General features: G+C 44.6%; 2 protein-coding genes across 9 annotated transcripts in view; one reads left to right on the plus strand and one right to left on the minus strand.

The window, feature by feature from the left end:
- CRYBG3 (crystallin beta-gamma domain containing 3) overlaps positions 1-6,016 on the plus strand; it is a 126,077-nt gene extending 120,061 nt beyond the window's left edge. Inside the window, exons 20-22 of the mRNA XM_070368078.1 lie at positions 1,499-1,657; positions 3,398-3,557; positions 4,348-6,016. Of these exons, the coding sequence (XP_070224179.1) occupies positions 1,499-1,657; positions 3,398-3,557; positions 4,348-4,436 (408 nt within the window). The 3' untranslated portion in view covers positions 4,437-6,016. The remainder of the gene's footprint in view (positions 1-1,498; positions 1,658-3,397; positions 3,558-4,347) is intronic.
- The window catches only part of RIOX2 (ribosomal oxygenase 2), a 60,287-nt gene that overhangs the window by 21,150 nt on the left and 24,076 nt on the right, over positions 1-15,061 (minus strand). For 2 of the 8 annotated variants that reach the window (XM_070368111.1, XM_005908346.3), the window contains exons 5-11: positions 14,526-14,629; positions 11,166-11,268; positions 10,279-10,447; positions 8,370-8,458; positions 7,039-7,125; positions 6,300-6,416; positions 3,527-3,645 (exon numbers count right to left, since the gene is read on the minus strand). In XM_070368111.1, the coding sequence (XP_070224212.1) occupies positions 3,535-3,645; positions 6,300-6,416; positions 7,039-7,125; positions 8,370-8,458; positions 10,279-10,447; positions 11,166-11,268; positions 14,526-14,629 (780 nt within the window). In that variant the 3' untranslated portion in view covers positions 3,527-3,534. The other 6 variants (XR_011463722.1, XM_070368088.1, XM_070368099.1 and 3 more) reach the window with 6 other exon arrangements.

Raw genomic sequence — 15,061 nt, forward strand, 5'->3', positions numbered from 1 at the left:
TTTTTCATCTGCTTTACACTACCAGATTTAAAAAACTGTCCTTTTATTTGCTTATTTAAGTGCCCAGAATGTTTATTTCCATAGGAAGGCTAAACATGACACCAATTTACCAAACTTCAACTAGCCTCACACTGATCCATCTTAAACTTCAAAATAGAATATTCATCGGTGGGCTTACCATAATGCCTTGTTGCACTTCCCTAGCTCTTACCTTTCTCAGCTTGAAAAGTGCTTCTTTATTCAGTAACAGATCATGTGTTACTGGTATTTGACAAGGTTCTAAGTGGGATGCCAACATCTGATCCAAGACAGGCATATTGAGTGTCCTATATTACTACATTAAGACTGGAGGCCTGAGTCCTGGGGCTGAGAGTATAGTTTCTGTAGTGCTTCAGTCAGGTGCTTTGTTCTTTTATCATCCTATTCCACTGCCAACTTTGGAATCGGTCTTTTATTCCCCATGTCTCAGAGTAATGCAGAGTAATGAGTGCATCTCTGCACAGGCCTTAGAGCATCAGGGTGAATAGGGAGGGTTGTGGCACAGGCAAACCTGGTTTTTCCATATCTGTGTTACCCTTATTTGTAAGAATGCAGGTCATAATTATACTTTCTTTCTGTTTTTCCTGTGGTGGTTTTTTGACCATACCCTGTCAACATGCAGGATCTTAGTTCCCCAGTCTGTGCCCCCTGCAGTGGAACTGTGGAGTCTTAACCACTGGAGCACCAGGGAAGTCCCTTGTATTCTCTTAAAGGGTTGTTCTGGTCATTAATTCTGATAGCATCTAGGACTAAGTCTCAATAAATAGTAACTGTGATCCTTAGAGGCAAGTCCTAGACTTAGTATCTTATTTGAAAACTTTCTATATATTCCAGGCCCAAGAGATCAAATTTTTTGTTACCCAATTTTTGAGTAGCTACACAGTGACCACCTATATGCAAGGTCTCTTTCCTTGAAATATCAAGGTCAATTTCAACAAAGTATAAATAGAAACAAAAAAATTACTAGAGGGCCCTCAGCCACCTGGGCTTTTCACAACCTCCCATAGCAGTCATTTGGCACTTAATCATAGCACAAGCCAGCGTGTCTTATTATTGTACCTTGCCTGCTCAATTGTTATTCCATCCATGGAGGTAGTACCTTGCCCTTATTCTTACTCCCCAGCCTTCCCCAGACCCACAAGGACATAGTAGTTACTACATGAACCTCATTAAGTCCCTAATTCTGCATTTGCCCCTTGTCATAGCGGAATGTGAATGAATGAAACTATTACCTTTCACCCTCCCAAGAGTGTATTTCAGAAAAGACAATAGAGACTGTACAAGTGAAGGTATGTGCTCAGTGGTCTAAGGGTTTTTTAATGGAAAATTTGAAACAGATATAAATAAATAAGCTAAATTCTGTTTCCTCTCACATGTTTCCTTCAAGTTTTCCTTGGAAAGGGCTGATTTCCAGATTCAAAAGATATTTTTCTAACTGGCTTTGCCCCTCCTGCCACAGCCCTCAGTGTACATCAGAATAAGGAACCGAGCCCAGGACGGGTACCTGACAGTCACGGGAAATGTGGCCGACAGCAGGGCAACCTCTGTGTGCATCTCTCCCTACAGCGGGAAGAATACGCAGATCTGGCACTACTGTCGAGGACTCTTTAAATCCAAGGTAACCAGCCCCACCGATCGTATAGCTTGCTTGTTGATCTTTGGTCTTTTAGAAACCAGAATCTTCCCAAATCAAATGGCATGATACAATTAATGCAACTTCCTATGAAGAGTTTGCTGCATGATTATAAAAGCATTGACATATATTACTGAAGCACTGAAGTGAAATGGCCTTCCAAACTAGACTTTCTATAGCCAAAAATTCTGTTTTAAAGTAAAAAGACTAATATATACTGAATGGGTTTTTTTTAAACTAGTGATAAAATCATCATACCCAAATGGATGGTGTGCTTTTCTGAGATGCTTCTTAAGCTCTGTGGCCCAGATCAATTTAGCTGTCTTTGTGATTCCAAACACGTTGAATTGAACCTTTCTCATCTTCAAAACAGGCTTCCCTGGTAGCTCCGCTGGGAAGGAATCTGCCTGCAATGCAGGAAATGTAGGTTCAATCCTTGGGTTGGGAGAATCCCGTGGAGGAGGGCATGGCAACCCACTCCAGTATTCTTGCCCATGGACAGAATCCCCATGGACAGAGGAGCCTGGCAGGCTACAGTGCGTGGGGTTAAAAAGAGCTGGACACGACTGAGAAACTAAGCACATCTTTGAAACAGATAATGAAGGAAGAAGAAAGCTGCTGCTTTTGGAGGAAGTTTAGAAAATAAAATTCAGGTTTCTTTGTTTTTCTGCACCCTTTCTATTATGTCTGATGGTATGGGGAATAAGACACCAGTTTTATTATATCACCAGTAGATTATCAACCTTTTTCTCATGCTTCAACAGAAATGAAAAGCACTTAAACGTAATTATTGTCTGGGTATCCAGCACATCACCCAATGTTTTTATAAGAAAAACAAGCTCGACCTTATATATTTAAGCTAACACTAACTCAACATTTAATCCTAATTCAACAAATCTTTATTTAACCATCTGTTGTCAGATCTGGATGTTCTTTTAAAAACAAATACCTCAGGCTTCCCTGGTGGCTCAATCCAGTCCACCTGCAATGCAAAAGTGAAAGTCACTCAGTCGTGTCCAACTCTTTGCAACCCCATGGACTATACATATACAGTCCATGGAATTTTCCAGGCCAGAATACTGGAGTGGGTAACCTTTCCCTTCTCCAGGGGATCTTCCCAACCCAGGAATCGAACCCAGATCTCCCGCATTGCAGGTAGATTCTTCACCAGCTGAGCCACAAGGAAAGCCTAAGAATAAAGCCCAAGATCCAGGGGATCTTCCCACCCCAGGTTCAATTCCTGGGTCAGGAAGATGCCCTGGAGAAGAAAAGGCAACCCATTCCAGTATTCTTGCCTGGGAAATCCCGTGGACAGAGGATCCTAGTGGGCTACAGACAGATGGGATTGCAAGAGTTGAACACGACTTAGTGACTGAACCACCACCACACTGAGACTTACATGGTTTCTAAAATGATATGTGATTTTCTGATACTCATCTGTACCATGGAAAATTATGATTCCTTCCAACCACAGCAGTTTGAGGTTCAAGGGATCACAGGAAAAAAAAAAAAGTACCTCTAGTCCAGTAGGTTTATTTCCATACTATCGCCTTCCCTCAGCCATAACAACTTAAAAAATTGACTGAGATTATAATTTTAGATTTAGGTTCAGGTCTTGTTTTCTTTTTAGATGGGCTTGTCTGATTCACTCACATGAAAGAAAAAAGGCTCAGTCCAGCTGATTTTAGCAATGTAGTACTGCCAATGTATTTCTTGACCTTTCAGGCCAGTGACACATGTCTCGATGTCATCGGTGGTCGAGACACACCTGGAGCTAAAGTCGCCCTCTGGACCGAACATGGGCAGTTCAGGCAGAAGTGGAGACTGAACAGAAATGGAACCATCAGCTCCTACCTCAGTGATCAACTGGTCCTTGATGTTAAAGGTAGGCCTATGACGAAAGCCAGTGTGTTGTGTCCTTGGATATTCATTTTGAATTCCAAACCTCCACCTCCTCCTGGGTAAAAGAAGCCCTTATGTATAAGGGAAATATTAAGTCATTTTTAATTATACTTGAAAAAGCTGATATGCCATTTTAACAAACAACAAGCAAAACAATTAGCTATAGGTGGATCAAAAGCCTAAGGACCAAGCTTATGAAGGTTCTTATCAGTAGAGTGGTAAAATTTTCATTTGCTATGTGATCTTTGAGAACATTTCGAAATGTGAAGCATCACCAACCGTAACATGTCATCTGGTCCCTAAAGAAACATCTCTGACTTTCTGTTCTGAATTGTGTGGTTCTTAAAATTTATAGTAGGTATCATTTAAACTCACTTTTGAATTCAACAAGGTCAGGGTGAATATTATTCAGTGCTGTTGCTCTAATTGGGTTAGTCACAGCCACTCTTGGTGTAGAAACAAAAATGCAGTGTGACACTGAGCCAGAGCGTGCTCAGAGCACTGTGTTCTTAAGAATCCCATTGTTAGGGCACATCATTTATACATCTATATATTATACTGCTTAGCCTTTCAATCACTCCTGTGAGGTCTGGTTTGAGGTGAACAGATACACCTGTTTAACCTCAGTTTCCCATTTCAGACCATCGCTTTTATAAAGACATATGAATCTACCCCACCAGCAAGTGGGCTGAACGAAAGCCTTCTGACAGTTGTGAAATCGTTAAGCACCTGTGTGAATAAATTAATCTTTCCTTTTGGAATTGCTGTTTTAGGAGGAAATTATTATGACAAAACTCACGTAATTGTAAACCAGCCCCTGGAGGGAGAAGAAACACAGAAATGGGACATTGAAATATTGTGAGAGAGTCCGCAGTGTCCCTGGGAGAGCATGGAGGGAGGAGGGCCCTCATGCCCTGTGGAAACGACCTGCCCATCCTAGGCTCTGGGACCACTGAGTGGAATGGGCTTCTCCCCCAAACGTGAAGACTGTTGCTCTTCACCATGGAAGAGCTCAAAATATGCTTGCCAGCTAGTAGGCGTTCCTGTGAAGAATGCATTATGATGTCTGTGGAAGGTTCTACTCCCGCTTGATCTCCAGCTTCGGTGAGCAGGTTTTTTGAAGTCTGTTTTCTCTTTCTACCAAACACAAATCCTATTCCCGATAGTTACAGGACACTGCTGATGCTATCACCCTCTATTAGCTATTAACAACTAAGTGTGTGGTTGAGTGCCAGGCACAGGGAAGCGAAGTCCGACAGGTCAAGTCATACTTTTAAGAAGATGAATACTTTTTTCACAATATCTGAAAACATATTTAATAAAGCTTACTGTTAAGCTACTGTATTAGATATGCATTAAGAGTTCTCTCTTGAAGCTTTTATATGAAGTACCATAAGTGTTCACCTCAGCAAGTACAGGAGTGTTTTCTGTTGCTATTCTTTGCCTGATCCTTTAAACTAAAAATGCACAAATAGCCGGTGGCTGTCCCTTCTCTCTCGGATGACAACGCTAACCAGGGGTCACTCCTATCCTGGTGCTGACCCCCCCTGATCTACCCTCAAGTGTTTATAAGGAAGGACTCTGTCACCTACGTATAATAAATTTTCCTTTGCCTAAAGTAAAGGGAAACTTTAAGTTAAAACCAAGTAGTATTTCAGCCTTGACTATACCATTTTCCTTTACAAACTGTGACAAGAAACTCAGTTTTTCACTTCCATTTTAAATAGCTTTCATTCGAACAAAATCAGGTAGGATATTGTCTTGGACTTAGTCTCAAGCAAGCATTACCACCGTCACTATAGAATTCTCAAGCATTTTTCCCTCCTAAGTTGGTTTTAAACTTACACTGAGATAACTGTTCTCTTCATCCCCAACTTTTGCCAGAAAAGCGGAAAAATGTCTGCTCTATTTTTCTATAGAAAGATTAAATTTTCCAGTGATATTTTTAAAAATATCAATCTATATGCACTTTAGAATGTAAAGTAACAGTGAACTGTTTAAACTCAAAGACCCACTATTTTGACTATTTTTTATAGAGACTTGGTCTTTCCATGTAAATATTATTGGGGATTTTTTTTCCTTCAATCTCAGGCTCTTTCGTAATCTTTCAAACAACACCTGTAAAACACCCTTGCCCATAGATGTGAGTGCCTCTTATTAAATGTGGCAGTATTATTTAATGAAATTTGTTTTAGGGTAACTTTATTTTAATGGGGTGGGGGGCTTGTGTATACACAAAGGTATGGTATGTATATTTTCACTGTAAAAAACCAAGTTAAAAAATTTTCATGTTAATTGTTGTTTAAAATTTTTCTAGAGCCAGTGAGGCTCTTTAAAGAAGTTATTTCTTCCAAAGAACACCAGGTAATGACAGTTAAATTTACATTTATTGGAGCTGTGCCTTTTCTACCACACTGGATTAAATAAACTGGTCGAAATATGGCTTTTGTCACTTTCTGGGACATTGAGTAACTTGCTGTTCTTCTATGTACATCTGTTAGTACATATGGCCAACTGATCACCTGTAAGAGGTAGATCTCATTTTATTAAACACACAGGTAAGGAAAGGTACATTCATCGTGTCCTTGGTTCAAAGCAACAGGAGTCCCCAGCACACAAATCTCTGCAGAATCAAGTGTCCAGAATTTTACATATATATATTACTATTAAAGCAGCAAAGCCACTAGACTACTTGGATTAAACATTCTGTCCAGAGGGATAATACCAGGTTTTGCTTTTCCTCATCTGTAGTCAGCTTCAGGTCCTTGACAGAAATAGCTGAACTGTTCCAAATTTGCTTTAGTGCATCCATATATGATAGAGGAAAGCGAAGTCCATAAGACTGAAAAAAGATAAACCAGTCATTTAAGTGGCATTTTCCATAATTCTCAATGCATCATTACTGAGATCCTTCATAAGAATGAAACTTGTTACAGGTAAGCTATTTATAAAAACTACAAACGATAATTAGATAACTTATAAAAGTCAATGATTCCCTTGTGAGAACTCACGAAAGGCCTATTAGTCATTTGGGGCTTCCCTGGCAGTCCAGTGGTTAAGACTCCACCTTCCAACGCAGGGGGCACGGGTCTGATCCCATAGGCTGTCGGGTGTGGCCCCAATTTTTTTTTTTTAATTGCAGAGAAACAGCCCCTACTTGCCAAATCAAAATACATTAGAATTAAAGTCTTAAATATTAGTCATTTGAAATGCTTCATATTTGTTACTTTACACCTCCCCTACAAGGCCACAGGTCCCATGCCAGTGTCTTTTAAAGTGGGTACAGGTGTTTATGTATTACAGAAATGTCTGACTTAACATTTCACAAATTGACAGCTTTACAGGGATAGTTAAGCCCACACTGCAGTCACAGAAAAGCCCATTACCCATACATCAAAGGTAATAGAGTCCTCCCATCAAGCACCAAACCAGAGCAAAAACATGCATTTTGGGTTGGAACAAACCTCTGTTTCCTCATTTCCCATCATGTGTGTGTCTCTCCTGTTCCTTAAGGAATGATAGACGTAAACCATCTCCCCTCGAGTTTCATCCTTCAAAAGAACAAAAAAAGCTCTCAGCAACAAGCTACTGCCCACTGGGGTGCTAGGAGGCTTTTCCAGTAGTATAGGGCAACACCAAGAAAAATCTCAATGCCTCAGTGCTTAAGTGAAATTTATTGAATACTAAAGAATCTTTCTGGCAAAAAGTTGAGATGTAAACATGTAGATACATAAATACAAGTTATAATGACTATTTTTTAAATAGTTGTCGTAGATTACTATCTGTATGTAGCAAATAAGCACTTGTAAGTCATTTTTTAAAAAGATAATAGCCCCTTCAGAAACTTTAATGAAAAAACCATTTCTATTTCAACTTACCAATGAAACATTCAGGTTACTTCATTTAACCATACCAGCAACTCTTTGTGCATCATAAAAATTTAATATTCCTAGGTATACATAAATTTTCAATTTATGAACACCACAGAGTAAATATTAATTCTAAATACCAGCCATATGATCTATAAAAACCTTCCTTCTACTTAGAGTAGGCTTCCCCTCCCTCCGTGTCCACCCTACACAGGGAAGTTTACTGCCTCTTCCAGCACCTTGAGTCATTCCTTGTCCCCTCTTAGATGAGAATCAAACACACTGACCTAAAATAAACGCCTCAAACTAATTGATTATCAGAATAACTAGCTTTTTTAAAAAAAAAATGAGGCTGTGGGAGCATATAATCTCAAGGTTTCCATATATGTTATATAGTTTTCACCAGGTTTGGCCCTGGTGGCTAGAACAGTCTGGTTATGGAGACATCCAGGTGCCCCTGACTCCCAACCTCGCCAGTCATTCACGGGGCCCCTCCCAAGAAAGCTGATCAGGAGGAGCAGGGTGAAGCCACCAGGCATGGGAGAATTCCCAAGGGCTTTAGGGTTGTGCAGGGCACTTTCATAAAGGCAGAAGTCCCACACCAGAGGAAGACCAGAAACCTATACTGATAATTTGGCAAAGGCAACCTAGCCCTAATTAGGAGGCAGAGACCAGACATTAACCGCTAACTAGGGGAAGAAGCAGAGTTCTGTGGAGCTAAGGACAAACCCTCAAATGCCCAACAGGCAGGAAACTTCGGAACCGGAGCAGTGAGATCTGGGCATAATCTGATCTAGAGAGATGGGACTGAACTGTGAGGAGGAAGATTCCCAGAGGAGGTGGGCAGGGCCACCTGTCAGCCTGATAACCTGAGGCCCGCGATGGACATGCCTTGAGTGGAACCCTCTTCCCTTCTGGATACTCACGGATGGGTCCTGATAGGGTCCTACGGTGAGAACCACGTGGTCTCTAAACTGCAGTCTCACTGTGCTGTCCAACCCCGGAAGTTGTCCACCTAGAAAACCCAGAGAGAAAGCAGGCTCAAACTTGTTTGCAGAAGCAACTGTTTGGGAAAATTAGTTAACAATGTGCAGGTGAATCCAAGCATGGAGCATCTGCTCCAACTCAGATATTCACAGTGATGTTAAAAATACTGCTTACATCCCAAAGGACCTCATCCTTACACTGAAGACAGATGTCAACCAGATAAATAACAACAGAGGTTTCTAAGTTCATTAAAAGGCTGTCACCAGTACCGGGGGAGCACACACTATCACAATAGACTGGGCCACCCTGCCTTCTGCGTGGAACGCTCTCACCGCTCCAATTTCTGTCCCTGGCTTGCTCCACATGTGGACTCTGAAAGGACTTCCTGAGCTCAAAGTGCACCATCCCTCCAATTACCAGTTACATGACCATGGCGAATTATTCAGTCTAGGTAGGTCAAGCACTGTGTCATAAAAACAAGCCACCTAATAAAGTGCACAGGAACAACTCTCTTTCCTAGGTTGGATTTAACTTAGTGAAAAAGCAGCCACTACAAACAGATCAGCCTGACAGGCTGATCTGGTTGGAGACAGAGTTGAGGGAACTTAATATTGACAGTAAGGGCTAAGACAAGGAAAACTGGGACATAAGCTGATACTCAGAACTGAACTGTTCTGCTAAAGATTAAACCGTGTGCTGGGAAAATTGCTGTTTTGAGTGGATGCATCAAAAACATATTCTAAACTACTCCCCACCTCAAACTACAATAAACATGTTCATAGAATGAATGTTAGAAGGGACCTTGTAGATTGTGTGTCTCGCTGGTCCTCCACGCGTGATGGATAAGGCTTTTTGAAAAGTTAGTGAAAATGAGACTCTCCCTCTACCTGACCAAGAGAAGCAGCCTGAGAGCCAGCCTGGCACTCCCAGCTGTGTCTCCCTGTTCTGCTGAACACAGGCCATTCTAAAGCACCCCAACATTAAACATGGCCATGCTGTGACTATGCGAGACAGAGAAAATCGAGACCACTTCATCAACAGGCAAAAGGAAGGACACTGTCCAGACCACGGGACTGACCACACGTGCCCCACTCCTGGCTAGCCTGAGGGACTGCTGCTGCTTTACCAGTGGTCACTCCATCCTCACTTCACTCCTCCTGCTACCAACCATAACCAGGATTTACAGGAGACGCAATCTGAGAGTCTCTATTTCCCAACAGCATCCAACCCAGAGCAAAGCCCAACTTCCTGAACCCTCTTGAAATCACCTAACTCAAACCCAAATCCTAGAAATCCTTCCCTGCATTCCTTTTACTGAGATGTCTGCAGTCTCCAGCAGCGTGCTATCTCCCGTTACAAGTCAATAAACCCAGCTCTGTTAGACTACAGGAGCATGGTATAGTCTGTGCCCCAGAACACTGGTATCACCATCCACCCAGCAGTCTGTCCACATCATCTGTAACTTAAACCTGTCACAAACAGTCACCTGGGACTTGGGGAAGGTCTGTGATGATCCTGTGAATTCCTGTAGTTCACCTGCTGATGGCAACGTTTTACCCATCCCTGAGCTAATTTCCAACAAGATTATTTCAGTGTTCAAGTTCTTGAAACTTCCTGCAGATGATGAATTGCAGAGGGGCCATAAATACATACTTCTCACCCCAAACCACAGGGTTCTCATTCCCCATCAAGCAGCGTGTCCTGTCCAACCTTAACACACTAAGGACAGGCTCATGTTCACCCTGAAATCTTTCATACTTCCCATCAGCTCAAAGAAGTGCACACCCAAAAAAGCATCAATATATTCCACATTAGCCCCTGGCCACCTAGAGAAACAGCAAGCCCTACCTGGTGCCACAAGCTTTGCTCTATCTCCCATATAGTAAGGTGGGAGTCTGTTCATAGCGAAATCCTTCTTCATGTCTGCAGAAGGCAGTTCTTTGGTGCCCTCCAGCCGGTCTGCAAGCATCCTCAGAAAGCCACTTAATCTTGTTGCAACAGCTGTGCTTTCCGCCTGCTGGAAACACAGGAGTGAGTCCTGGCCCAGACTCCAGCCGCGCTCCTGCCCAGGCCCCGTCTCCAGAGTGCTGCAATGGGCACCACCACCCAGGACAAACACGGATCCACGCCACTCCCTTAAGGACAGCACCCCTTTATGTCCTCCTAACCACTGTTCCTCTGTAGCTGCCTACCATTTGCAAAAAAAAAGATCAATTTTTAGCGTTTTGCCTGGAAAGAGGGCTCCCTGGGAATATGGTGCAGTCCTGGCCTTGCCTTTTGAAGAAAAAAATCACTATCTGAAGTGACCACTTCAGACAAGAAGGCACCTTTGCTCAACTCAGCCCTAATGCATCCATCATCTCAAAACCTGCCATCAGGGTAAAATCAGGATGGACAGGAAAGCCAGGGAACACACTGAGGCCAGGCTCTCCAGTGGATCTCTCCTAACTTGGGATCGCACATGTGCTGAGGCTATAGTTCCTGAGCCACATTAGTTATTCAAATATCTACTCAGTCAGCGCTCCCAGGGCCTGCTGCTGCCACCCTGAAATACAGGAAGTGGGCCATCTGCATACACCACTGTTCCTTTGGGTTGCAAGTAATGTGCAGCACTCTGTCGTTTGCAAACCACCCAGCCCAGGAGGAAACAAGCTTGGCTCATGGGAGAAGGGTTCCAGGGTCCTGAGCGGGGAGCCACAGCTGCCCCTCCCTCCCCACCTGCCTTCGCTCCTTACCAGGAGCAGCTGCCGGGGGATGCCAGCCCGGAGTGCCACGTCTGCCTTGGCGGTGTCAAACACGAGCCCCGAAATGGTGTCCAAAAGGAAATCTCCCCATGAACTGGAACACATGCCAAGTAAAAAAAAAAAAAAGAAAAACAAAACAATGAAAGCATAAGACATGTGGATAAAACACTGATTATAAAAGCCTCAAGCTACAAACTACACATCAATCCCCCTGCCCTGAAATCTCGAGTTCCAATAATTTCACATCAGTTCAGTTCAGTCACTCAGTCGTGTCCGACTCTTTGCACTCAGCATAAAAACTTAAGAGCATTATCAATCACAGGCTTCCCTTTCTCCCCACCTCAGACACTCACATGCAAAGTTAAAGGTGGGATTCATGATTTATCTTAAATGTAAATTATTCATGATTTATCTTAAATGTAAAGATAACAGAATTAATTACAGACTATCATAAAGTAGGAAGTTCAAAGGAACAATTTTTTTTTTTTTAACGTTTTCAACTACATAACTGCCTTGACAGTTTTGCAGAAAAGTAACTCTCAATGATTAGAGGACCTAAAAAAATTTGTATGTGCAAAAAATCCAAAAAGCAATATATGTAGGGTAACAGCAAGATCCTGGACTGTGCAATTATCTGAACAGTTAAACATGACATTTTCCTTTGTTTCTTAGTAACGGGAGGGGCACTGTTCTCAGTCAAATATCCAACATTAACAATTTCAAAATGATTTATTTTGCAACTTGTTAAACTCTAATGATGGTTTTACTGGGGTAGAAGAGAGAAGCCAGATGCCAGAAATACCATTTCAGGACCAGCGTCAGTGTTCAGCTACCTCTGCTTTTCCTGCGGGGCGTTCAGAATCACTCGCTCCTCAATGTGTGTCAGTGTAAGATGCACACGCTGTGGGGATGCTCTCTCTATAAACACTTCTGAGCTGCTCAAAATGTCCCTCTGTGTCACCAGCAGATTTCAAATTGCTGGCTACATGCAAAATGGAAATTCACAGTATGACTTTTGCCTCTCACTCTGTAAGCAAAATTAACAGTTTTATGCTTACCTCCTGGAAGTGGCAAAGGAGGACAAGAGCCACGTGAGAGACACTTCTCCCCCGGCATCCACTCCCACCTGGTGGCCTCACGGGTTTCTGACAAAATGCTACACCCAGCCTCACACCTTTGACTGAACGTAGACCTGGAGGACACATGTAGACCTCACAGCAGCATGAAATATTATCGTCCTTCGAGGGGTCCCAGGTATAAGTCACATAGCAGTAGCTCACGGAGTTAAAGTGCAGATATTACACTGAGCTCCGTGCTCTTCTAGGAGACTGGATCTTGGGCTGCAGTTTAGAAACAACACCTCTGGAGGGTTTCACCTTCATAAATTGGTCAGATCAACATGCCACTATCTGAGAGAGCAGGCCCTAAATGCCACCTTTGAGAAGGCTTAGGGAAAGGCCGAATCTTCACCCTACCATAATGTCTTAAGGAGCGCCAGGACCAAAGCACAGGGCATCTCCGGGGAGCAGCGGCCCTCACGTCACACCTGTCCTGTTCTAGCAGCGGCCCCACCGACAGGCACAAGTTGGCATCACAGTGCCCATCCTCAGACGGCAGGCATCCTCTCTAACTCAGGCAGCTCTTCCAGCCCTGCCGACTGCAGGGGCAGTGGGTGGGACCAGGGAAAGCTACCAGTTCTTCACCCCTGAGATTGGGAAACAGTCACTTGGTGGTGGCAAAAGCCAACGGGGTCAAGGAGGTGGAGGGAAGTCAGAGAAGTAACTGATGAGGCGACATTCCAATGTTGTGAGTAAATCAGGAACCGAGGAAGGAAAATGGAGTGAAAACTAAGGGAGCCAGAAAACCAGCTGATGGCTGCAAGAAAAACGAAAAAGAGGAAGAACTAGGGAAAGAGTGACAGCAACGACAGGACACCAGAGGACGGACGCTCATGGGGCTCAACGACGTGGCTGCCGAGGCCCAGAGCTGCTTCGGTCCAGAACGGGCTTCTGGTGCAGCCTCCCCACGGCCCGGTTCCCACTGCCCGCTCCCTCAGTCACCCTTGGAAATTTTCTCCCTCTGCAAGGAACCCAACCATGGTGAGAAGGCATTTTATACAAGAGAAACCTAAAACAAGCTCTCTGCCTTCAGGCCAGACTCCCGCTTAGTCCCTCCTGTCCCTTAAACACAGTGTTTCACTTCTCCTTGCAGAGCCAGATGAGGAGGCAGAGGAATGCTTGCTCTCTTGTTCTGCAAGTTACAGCTCTGAGGCTACGAAGACCCACTGCTCCTCAGGCCTGGAATGTCCCGTCCCACTCTGACCTCTGGGCCCACCTCCACTTACTCATCCCCTGGGCTCCCTCAGTTTGGGTGTCAAATCATTGCTGAAGCTTCCGTGATGCCCCAGCTTAGCTAACCACACCCCTCTGTGCTCCCAGGGACTCCTCTGCAAAGCTGTGATGGGACATGCCACACTGTTTGGGAACTACACACCTGTCTCCCCTCCTTCCACCATGACCAGAGTATAAGTCCTCCCAAAGCCCCTTCAGTCTAGCGCCTACCATCCCAGCAACCACTACAAGGCCCAGGGCTCATGATGAATAAACCAGTGATGGGCGCTTTTAATGGGACCTGGACTAGCCAGGCCACTGCTGTCACGAAACCACGGGCAGGGCCGCTGCCCGGGTCCTGTCACGTGACAAGGCACTCGCTGAACTGGAACGTGGTTTTAATTGGAACTGTTTTCAGCACATGTGCTTCTAGGACTCACTGTTCCAGACGTCCTTTCCGACTTTAATGAACTGTAAAAACTGGAAACCTTAAAAGAGACCCAGAGGTTTCCGTGATGCAGAGTTTCTGTTCGGGGTGATGACAATGTTTCAGAAACAGACAGTGGGGATGGCTGCACAACAGCGTGAATGCAATTAGTGTCACTCAACTGGACGCTTAAAAATGGATGAAATGGTCTACGAATATTTTGCCACAATAAAAAAACTTTTCTAATGGAGAGAGTGAGTGGGTGGGGGTGGGAAGAGACTAGAAGTGCAGCATGGCGTCACAGACACACCGCCATACCCACAGCGGTGCCCGTCTTCCCGATCCCGGGATGTGGGCAACTCCCGGTGTTCTGTATGAGATGGGGTTATGACAGTTCAGGAGGAGGCCCAGATGAGAGGGTCAATGGCACAGGTGGGACACAGCAGGACTAGGAAGCCAGCAGGGATGGAGGAAGCCCTGGGGCTGGAGAAGCAGAAGCGATGCGACCACCTCTCACACCTCCTGATCCTGGCCACAGGCACCACAGCTCGGAGCAGAGCTGTCAGGGACGCGAGGTCAGAGGTGAGGGCTTACCTGCTCTGGTAGGTGCTGATGGTCACATGCGTGGAGTGGGCCAGGCCCTCAGGAGTGTCCGCCTGATGGATGGTCCCTCTGGGAAAGTACAGCAAGTCTCCCGGCTAGACGAGGACAAGGGGGAAGGGGTTAGTGGGGAGGGTGTCTTCTTGGTCCTTTGTAGAGCCTGTGAGTTTCAGTTCTGCATTCTAGAAACCTCTGAGTGGTGACCAGGCAGTGGTCTGCATGCTGGGCTCTGTGGGGTCCACTGGTCAAGCTCTGCTGTGTCCGTGAGTCTGTCACCATGAACCCAATCCTAGAGAGGCTTCCGGTGCCTGAAGCCACTTTCTTTGTAAGCTGAGAACAGACACCTCTGAAACTAGCCCGGGATCAAGGTGAGAGCCTGTACCCGCCCTCCACATCCTTCAAAGTGGGTGGTGAGGAGGGACAGCTCTGGAGCTCACTGGCTGGGGACCCCAGCATGTTACTTAACCCCCCGAGGCCTCAGTTCCTTTATGTGTAAAAGGGAAGCAACTGCCCCACATCTCACAGGATTA

This window comes from Bos mutus, chromosome 1 (assembly GCF_027580195.1).
Source record: "Bos mutus isolate GX-2022 chromosome 1, NWIPB_WYAK_1.1, whole genome shotgun sequence".
Lineage (NCBI taxonomy): Eukaryota > Metazoa > Chordata > Mammalia > Artiodactyla > Bovidae > Bos > Bos mutus.